The sequence below is a fragment of the Pholcus phalangioides genome, unplaced genomic scaffold, assembly GCF_987345545.1.
Source record: "Pholcus phalangioides strain wild (caught in Gottingen) unplaced genomic scaffold, Ppha-v1.0 ptg000015l_1, whole genome shotgun sequence".
NCBI classification, from domain to species: Eukaryota; Metazoa; Arthropoda; class Arachnida; order Araneae; family Pholcidae; genus Pholcus; species Pholcus phalangioides.
The window spans coordinates 573,812-584,016 of NW_028301608.1; the positions used below are offsets into that span (position 1 = coordinate 573,812).

The 10,205-nt window shown below is 39.3% G+C and overlaps 1 protein-coding gene across 1 annotated transcript; it reads right to left on the reverse strand.

The window, feature by feature from the left end:
* Positions 1–3,345: 3,345 nt before the first annotated feature.
* Positions 3,346–8,771, reverse strand: LOC149075193 (leucine-rich PPR motif-containing protein, mitochondrial-like). The gene has a single exon (XM_089242467.1). The coding sequence runs from the start codon at positions 8,658–8,660 to the stop codon at positions 4,599–4,601; it is 4,062 nt and encodes a 1,353-aa protein (XP_089098593.1). The 5' UTR covers positions 8,661–8,771; the 3' UTR covers positions 3,346–4,598.
* Positions 8,772–10,205: the final 1,434 nt, after the last annotated feature.

The following is a 10,205-nucleotide window of genomic DNA, read 5'->3' on the forward strand; positions in this document are numbered from 1 at the left end:
AATTCTAGAAAAGTTTTACCAGATCTCATTTTTGTGAGGCCCCTTTTCTCTTGAGGCCCATGCATTCAGACGGCACTGTGAAAAACATAGATCTATATCGTGAACCTGACAAAGATCTATATCAGATTCTTGATATAGACCTGATATAGATCTATCAAAGAAGACATAGCTCTATATCCTGAACATGACATACATCTATATCGTGAACCTGACAAAGATATATATCAGATACAGAATATGCTGATATATCACCATATTGTGTGCCTTTAAATAAAAATATTGCCTTCAAATAAAAATTTGGAGAAAATTTAAAGTCGAGCGTACAATTTTTTGTTCGAATTAAAAACGTTTGAATGAATAATTTTTCATATGAAATTTTGATTTTAATAGGATTAATTATGTTGATATATCAAAATCATTTCATCAGTTATAATTGAATCCTTACTGTGTATGTTTTACATCTTAGATGTTGGTATTTTAGGAGGAGCAAGAACTTATCCACCGTAACTTTAATTGTCACTTTATAATTGCACATATTTTTTAATTTAGAAAAATTTGCTCTTGTTTTTGTTGTATATATGTGTGTGTGTTTTTCTTAAAATTATTTATTATTTTTTTTTTTTCCTTTGATGTTTTCATTTTTTACCATACTTTGAGAATTTTAACTTTTTTGTGTTGCATATTTTTTATTCTGTATTTTTTGTTTTATTAGCATAAATTAATAATTTTAAATAAATAATTAATATACTGCACAATACATTAATTTGTTTCATGTGTTATAATTTCCTTAATTATAATATAATTTTTCAATTATCTGCCTCAAAATGAGAAATGTGTCTCACAATTTCTATTTTGTAATTTTTGTGCATACATGAAAATGAATAAATGATTGAAAATACAAGAGTAAAAAAAGCAGCACATATTGTAAATTAATGTTATAATAACAGCTGGAAACCTGTGTTATAATGGGTTGGTAAGATACAGAGTTAGAGATGGGAAGAGTTCAGTGTCCATGGGTTCAAACCCACCCACCTCCAGGAAATTGAACTTTTTTTTTTTTTATTTCTTCTGAAAGGGCACCATCTATCGTCCAAAATTTGAAGTATTTGAATATATCACATTCACAATATAAATCTATTTATCTCTGACTATGCCTTTTTTAGCCAGAACGATATCGTTGCCCGATACAGATCTATATTGGAAACTAAAATTTTACGATATAGATCTATATCTTTGTGCTACTTGGGTCTGAACATACCGCCCACCAACAACCCCCTGTAAATATGCCTCTGCCATACTAGAATTTCTATTCTTCAATGAAACCAGATGTGATTGCTGAATGAGGACGGACACCCCCGGCAAAGTGCCGCCTTAACACATGGAAATGAGTTCTTATTGAAAATTTCAAGGGTAAGCATGCAAATTAATAAACAGGACTTCCTAACCAGGTAAGGGCCTCAGAAAAATCATTTTACTCTGTCTAAAGAGCATCATGGACCCCAGGCCGTGATTTTTCTGAGGTCTTTTACGTGGCAAATTCTCGAAAAATACAACTAGTTCTCGTTTTTCTGAGGGATCCCTTTCTCTTGAGGCCCATGCTTTGAGACACTGCTATAACAGAAGCTCTACAAATACCTGCAAGTTATGTGCTCCCTATGTCTGAAAGTAAAAGAGCAGTAGTGCACCTACTTATTGCTTAACTGAACATGCACAGAACCAAGGTGAGGACCCCTCGTGAAACATGGGACGATTTATTGTGTAGGCTTATTGGATCATCCCATCCGTATTTTTCAGGCCAATTTTTCTCTCATAATTTGGCTATTTGGTGGGACGATCACTCTTCCCCCCTCGATTTGTACTTGGTTCCACAGATCAATCATATTTATATCATTCTTATTCACTATAAATTTAATTTTGACCAAAATTCAATTCAATAAGTAAAAAAGATAAAGATCTCTCTCCTGGATGAGATCTATTTTTTGGGGGTGGGGGAGGGGGGTGGAAGGGGACTGGATATGACTGAGGACCACAAGAAGGAAATATGGAAAAAGGAGTTCATGGGCTGAAAAATATGTTCAGAAAAACTACACTAGAACACCAGAAGCAGCGAACTTCTTTCCACCGAAGCTTAAATGTGCACCTATTGGGACCGTACATAGACAGTCACAGCTGTTTGCTAACATATAACCTACTGACATTTTTGCCACCAGATGGCAACTCTCCACTATTCATATGAAGGTTTTAACAATCCTCTAATTCACTGACCAATTGAATAGCATTATACCTGGAAAAATATAGCAATCAACTGATCTGTTATTGATGAAAACTTTCTCGGAGTTTATACCGTTAAATTTTTTATCTCATAATTTTCGAACTACCTAGAGCCCCAAAGCAGAATGTTTTGTATTGTTTTGCAACGAGCTAACTGGAAATGTTGTGCAATAAAAATTCCCATAATAGTGTTTTCTACATTTTTCATAAAATTCTTTCAGTTTGTTCTGCGACGTATGTCACAGATTTTGGCATATTCTGCTTCGGTGCCTAGAATGACTAGTAGTGGTAATTTTGACCACAATAAGGAAAAAATCAACATAAATTATTTGCAGCTGAAGATACCTGCCTCTGCTCAATTCACAGCTGAAGATGTCTGCCTTTGCGCCACTCGTAGCTGCAAATTCCTCTGCCTCTCTTCATTCACAGCTGAAGCACCTGCTTTTGCTCCATTCATATCTGAAGATGCCTGCCTCCAAATCAAGATATTTGCCTCTGCATCATTCACAGCTGAAGGTGTTTTCTCAGGCAGTAATCCAGAGGGGGGGGGGGCAATAGGAATAGACATTTCTCCCAAAAGCCAAATAATACGGGCAAATTTATATGTCCTGTATAAAATAGAGGATGATTCAATGAACTTGCACAATTCGCCCTTCCCGACACATCATCCTGGATCTATGCCCATCTTGAAATAGTATAAAATGGGTACTGTAGACTTGCAAACACTGTGAAAAACATCTGTTCCTTCAATATTAATGTTTGCCTAAGAACAGTCTATTTAACATGTTTTGCAATCATATTAGTACAATATCTCTATAGCCGTCGAAATGACTGTTACAGTCATTCTAGTGCAGTGTTTCCCCAAGCTGGGCAATATCGTCGCCTGGTGGGCAATGGAATGGTCTTGGGGGAATGATAAAAGCTATGAGTATAACATAGGATCCTATGGATTTGCTTGAGTTGTGGGGGGGGGGAAGAGGGGGCAATGAGAAAGAAAAATTTCTGAAGGAGGAGATGGAAAAAAGTTTGGGAAACTGTTCATGTTAAAAGAAAAAACCAATTGAAATAAAAGTGTCAACTTTTTAAGGAATCCTTTAATCCTTAGCTCCAGCTAAAGAGATGCCACTGGTCAATCTCATCTCTGCAATTCCACCGAATGAATCATTCACATATAAAACAATAATAATCGATCGCAAAATGGAACATAAAAGCACGAAAAAAATGCACACACAGTTATAGATCTAGTATTGCTTCGACAAAACCTAATAGCAAAACATATGGTATATATTTTTTTTATAAAAATCATGTATGAACATAAATATGTAGAAAAACCTTCCCTAACGGCCACCTCCAAACAACTGCCACATCTTGCTGGAAAGTATCTCATAGATGTGACACTACAAGTAATCAACTAACAACGGCCACTTTGGATATGGAGTCGGAAAAACAATATTCACATCACTACAAGAAAAATAATTTCCAAGCACATTTTTAAGGGAGTCCCCTCCATAGATTTGGGGGTTATGCATGCTTTATTTTTCTGGGTACGAATGCTAGATGGGTACATCAAAGGCAGTGGAGAAGGAAAAGGGGTTACTTAAGTGATCTACAAATGTGCCGCGGGTCAGTGAAGTGATCTGACAATGTGCCTCTCAATTCATTCTTACAAAATTAGATTTGAGGTCATAGGTCACATCAGGCGGCCACATTTGGCCTGCATGTAATGAGTTCAGCATGTTTGGTCAAGTTGACTGTGGGTGGGAATAAAGAACTATTTGGGGGCAGCTGGTACATAGTCTTGCAAGGCCATAGCAAAAGGGGGGGGGGGACTTGGAAGTTTGGTCTCCCCCCCCCCCAAAATATGAGAAAATGACTGGAAAAAGATGGCCTGATCTATTGTTCTATCACTTTGGTTCCCTCCCTCCCGAAATTTCTGGCTACGGGCCTGCCATCTTGGTACATCAGTTTTTCTTGTCAAGTCGTTTGTTGTGTTTTGGCAAGCATGCATTTTGGCACCCTGTGTAAGGTTAAAAGAGAATTAAAAGGGTGGAATTTGAAGACACCCCCCCCCCTCTAGTTGCGCCCTTTGAATAATCAATTATTATAATATTATAGCATCAACATAATCATACATTCTAAATATAATCAATTATATAATTATAATTAATTACAGAATGGATTATCATTTTACATGTTATATAAATCACAAATTTTAATTTTTTTTTTCAGAAATAAAACAGTCATTTCTAATAACTGCCACATTCTCCTGGTCCCATTAGTGGCCATTGTTTGGAGGTTTTACTGCATTTGAAGAAAAAAATGTTTCATTAATGTTGCTCTTCACTTTTTCCGACAACTCCATCAGAATCAGAACTGTCTGAGCTTTCTTCAACGTGCATGGGTATCTTAAACGTGACTTCCTGTCCGCTGTTTTTGAGCAACTTTTTCAAGGACATCAAAGTAGTTTCGCTGAATATATTCAGGGGAATATTCTGCTTTAAAACCTCATCCACAAGATTTGACGCTTCTGTGCTTTTTGACTTCAGAACTAGAACATCGAGCACACAACTGTAAGCTCTATCTCTAATTATTTGCTTTAGTTCTTTGTCTTTAACAAAGTCCAGAAACTTCTGACCAATCACCTCATCTTGGAGATTTCTCACCGCTTTCAACACAGACATCGCTAATGAATCCACACTTCCAAATGCATGCGAGTACTGCTGATAGATCTCTTCAGCTTTTTTGAAATTTCCACGAGTGAAGTTATGCAACCAGAGTACTTTTCTGGGAAGATCGTAACTCGCCTCTTTCGAGTACATTTCAATCAATTCTGATACTCTGCCCTCTAAACTCGGTGCGGAGTCTAACAGCTCCTGCAAACCAGCAAAGGAAAACATCTTCACATTCTTTTTGATGTTCTGCTCTAGTTCTGAAAGCAAAGCCTCTTGTTTTCCCGCAGAAATGTGAGCTTTGAAATAATAATAGCTATAGTTGATGTTCTTTAAGGTGAAATCGGGCAAAAAATCTGCCAGAGATCGAATGTAGTCAATGTTTCCTTGCTCTGCATGCATTTCCAGAAGAGGTCTCACGATCAGCCTGGCCTTCTCGATGATGTAACTCATCACTTGGACATTGCCGATTATATCCCGGAGGCAGTCATTTTTTGCAAATAGATCAACTATGTTCTTCATATCATCAACAGACAAAGAACGTATGTGTCCCTTTTTCATCTCGCCAAGTACGTTGACAACTTTATCTGTGTTTCCAGAATCAAGATTGTGTTGAAGAGTAGAAATTACATCATTGTCTGTTGCCAAATCTCTAACTTCAGCATCGTCTTGTGGCAAAGTTGAAGGCAAATCCGGCACAATAAATGGAATGGGTTGATCATTTTTCTTCAAAAGATCAGCGATCAGGCACAAGGTTTTAACACTTGGCTGAATGTTCTCTTCTTGCATAGTGTTCCACACCTCGAGGGCTTTTTGGTAGTTGTTCATTTGCGAATACAACTGCAAAAGGTAAAAATACAACTGGTCTCTATCGATGTTCGAAAGGACTTTAGCTGCAGCGATGAATTGCTCCAGTTCAGCTACTTTGTTGAGCCTGAGCATTCGCCGGCACAACTGTTCGATTTGATATCTATCGATTCTTGGGCCACCTGACTGCAGAGTTTTGCAGGCTTGCTGAAAGTGACCAGTTTCTATGAAACACAATGCTAGTTCAGGTAGGGAAAAATATTTTCCACCATGCGCCGTAGATATATCCACTACCATCTGCAGTTTTTCATAATTATTTTCCGCGATGCATTTTCTGAATAACTTGTTGCGGCATGGAAATATGTTATTATTAATCGCAAAATTTTTAAATTCTGCTATTGCTCCATCTAGATCGTTTTTCACTAAGTGGACATTCACAAGAGAATCTGCAAACTCTTTGATGGGAGATGTTATGTTTAATTTGCTCATAAAAAATGTGTACACTTTTTTCGTGAGAGTAATATCGCCAGTAGCCATAGCTGTTCCCAACAGCCTCCTAACGCTATCAAGCATTCGCTCTCTTCGACCAGGATAATCTAGCTCCGAACATTCGTTTTCCATCATAGCAACACCTTCGTCGAGTTTTCCAAACTGAAAGAGCATGTTTATGAAATCGATAGTTTTTACTGCATCAAGCTTAAAATCTGGATATTCTTCATTTAAACGTTTCTTTAGCGCTTTTGCTTCATCTAGATTTCCACATAAAACACAAGTGTGTATCATGAGCGCAAAAGAGGGAGGAGTGAAGATAAAACCCTGCTGATCCAATTCATTTTTTGTTTCGATAACTTTTTGGAGGTCTTTGTTCCTGCAATATAGGATGAGCGAACTTGCAAGATATAATCTCGTGCTGCTGCCAGATTCCTTCAACTCCTTGACTTTCCTCTCCAGTTCCTCCAAGCTCATATCTCGGGGATGAGCACGAGATGCTAGCTGTTCATTAGTTGAAATAAAAGAAGCAGAGCCAAACTGCATGTCCCGAATCAATTGAATACTATCAGGATCGTTTCTCCCAATCTGCCTGCAAAGAGTGTCGCAGCTTGACCTTGAAAGTGTCACACCTGCATTCTTCGCTTTTCTCAGCAGTTCAATAGTCAATTTACCCTTGTTAAGTAAAGCCAAGAAAGCCTTTCCGTACTCGCACATGCCCTCTCTGATGATAAACTCTGTATTTCCGTATACTGTGACTAAGAGTGATAAAAGATCGTCTTCGTGATGACCTTTGGCTGGCTTGAAGGAATCTGCAACACGCGGCAAAAAGCTTTCATCAATCCTGGCTGGATATTTCTTGAAAACTTTCACGGCATTTGCAAATAAGCCATTCTTGCAGCAGTAATTGAAAAAGGCTTCAACAGCCAGCATCTCCGATTGACCTGCATTTTGCACACGCTCAAAAAGGGTCGTAATATCATTAGTATCTACAGCTGGAAACACATAATCCACGAAAGTATCCCCATCAGCAGGCACAGCCATACCGTGCATCAATTTCAATGTATCCCAAATGCCTGCTTCATTGCTGTTTTTACGATGTATCGCTAGTAGAGGCCAAAAGTAATGTCGTCGTATTGGGAGACCGTGACTTAGCATCAGTTCAAAGTACTTTGCTATGTCCACAAGCTTTTCGTTTTCCAAAGCCGATTTTGTCGCAAACGAAGAAACGTACACATTTTGGGCTCGCAAAGCTTCGCAATATTCTATCACTTTCTTCACTGGGTAATCGGCTGTGACCAAATGCCTCACAAACAAGATGATGCCACTGTCAAAATTAATTGTCTCGCACGTTTTCTTCAAAATGTACATTGCCGTGTCTGGTTTTCCCGCATTCAATAAATCCAAGATGACGTTGCTGCACAGCTGTCTAGACACGCTACTGATTTTAAGCAGAAATTCATCTATGTGCTGATCGTGACCGGAGACAGCCAATTTACAGACGATTTCCAGATACGAACTGTCCGGAACATGAAGACCTTTAGACTCTGCCTCATCCAGCATTTTACGCACTTGATCGAGATTACCCTTTTCCGCAAAGCATGTCGCTAGAGTTGTGTAAGTATCGATGCTAGGGAAGAGACCAGCTGTAGACATGACTTTTAAAATATCTCTCGCACCTTCCAAGTCATCCTGCTTCGCGTGACACTTGAGGAGGGAATTAAACACTGGTTCACCAATTGGCTGTTTTTTTTCTTTCATGTGTTCGATGATCACAGTGGCGCCGGATAAGTCACCGTCCTCGCAAAACTTTTCAACGAGCCTCTGGAAAGTTACCCTGTTCGGCTGAACACCATCCTTCTCCATGTTTGCCAAGAACTCAGCCGGGGAGAACATCTTGCCGTTATCTAGATAAACCTTCAACAGGGAGTTGTAGTGACTGGCGTCTAGGGGGACACCCAAGCTCTTGACGGTGTCCCAGATCTTTTCGACGAGCTCCGTCCTCCGTCGAGGCGTCTCTTCGCGGAGAAGGGCTCCGCAGCACCTGATGAGGTACAGGCTCTGTATGGAGGACACCTTGTTCAACCTCCTGATCATCGCGTACACGTTGTTGACTTTCCTCTTCAAAAGGCGTCCCGTGCTCTTGGCCTCTTTGTCCAAATCGGCCATCGCCTCGTCAATGTCTTGCTCTTCCTCGGCGGCCGATTTCGCCAACAGCACCGACGAGTACCTCCTCCTCTCCGCATGAGCATTATTAACAGCCGAACAAGTCGCCCTCAACACGTTGTTGTTATCATTGCTGGAGAAGAATTGGTTCGTCGCCCAGAGTCGCCTCGACGATGCACGTGTATGAGCGACATTCGAGACGCACCGATGAGCGACGGCGAGACACGAGCGATAAACGCTGCTCCGCAGAAAGGACATCTTCCCAAAGTGAAGCAACAGCCGGGATTGAAATTTAATTTCAATTAATGAGCTTTTCACTGCGTTTATCCGATTTTGTTTACATGAGCCGGTTCACCCTCTATGTCGTTCTTCTTCTTCTTCTTCAATTATACAGGGCTTTATGCCTTCGGGCCATCCCCTGTTAGAGAAAGAAACATTCCACAAAAGCATAGAAAATGTTATAAAATATACTAACGAAAGAGCTGTCATCAATCACAGAACACATGGGAATTCCAGCAATTTCCATTCTTCCCTCTTCTTCAGAAGGGTATGAAAAAAAAAAAAAAAAAAAAACCAGACGAAACAAACGCAGATGGAGATGTTATATGAGATGGAGAAGAAGTCTTCAGGCTTAGGGGACGATGCTAAGCCGCTTTAGAATGATATGATGACATGGAGTCCCTGGATGAGTGTGTGGTAACAAAAATGAAACCAAACAACCAAGACAGAAAAGGACAAAAACCAAACGAGAGAAAGAAAAGGGGGAGAGAAAAAAAATAATAAAAACTCACGAAAAACGTTGACTAAGGGTAACGAACCTCTCAAAGCTACAGATAATGTTCTCAGGTCTGCCTGAACAGAACTCGGACCAACACCTAACTGGTGGAGAAAGAGAATTAAAAGTTGAGAACCGAACCTGGGAGAACCCAATACAAGAAAACAAAAAATGAGATGAAGTTTCAGGAATCTTGCATTGTGGACAGAGAGGGTTAGCCATTTTCCTGATACGATGTAGGTATTCGTTCAAGGGAGCTCTATTGCAAATGAGTTTGTAAAATAAACATTCCAACCTTCTGTTCGAAAACAAAGGGGAGAAGTTCTGGCAGCAGTTATAGAAGAAGCTAAACTCAGGAATAGATAAGAAAAGAGCATTGCGAATATTTTCCTTGAAGTAGCGATAGTAAATCGAACGAATGTCCTCCACATAAAGGCTAGAAGGTAGAAGATCAACAGTAGAAGAAGCTACAGTACGAACATGATTGTCAATGGTTTCATTAATGGTAATGCCCGAATGACTTGGGACCCAAATTAGTGATATGCTGTTAACCAAAGAACTAGTATGAACCAGTTGAGCATACAGGAGATGAGTCACCGTAGATGAATGAATAGAGAAATTGTCGAGAGCCATGATGACTGATTTGGAATCCGTAAATATGAATATTGAAGAATTAGACGATTGAATGAAGGATCTGAGACCCAAAGTAATAGCAAGGGCCTCCGCAGTGAAAACTGAGGAGTCTTTATTAATGAACCAAGACTTGATAACTCTAGTAACCAAACAGAAAGCTCCACAAACCACTTGAGATGATTTAGATGCATCTGTAGCAATTACATGAGCATTCAGCGGCAGAGACTCAATGTACTCTTGGAATATTGCTTGATAAGGGATGGTAGACTTAGTTTTTTGAAAATTAAGACCCTCCGATATGAAATAAATATTTGAGGGTATCCACGGCCAAAAGGAATAAATTGGACGCAACATGGACCTATGGGAAAAACCAATGGTATTATTGAACTGTGATA

Excerpts from the sequence above, each read along its gene's own strand:
- LOC149075193 (XM_089242467.1), bottom strand. The coding sequence starts at position 8,660 with ATGTCCTTTCTGCGGAGCAGCGTTTATCGCTCGTGTCTCGCCGTCGCT.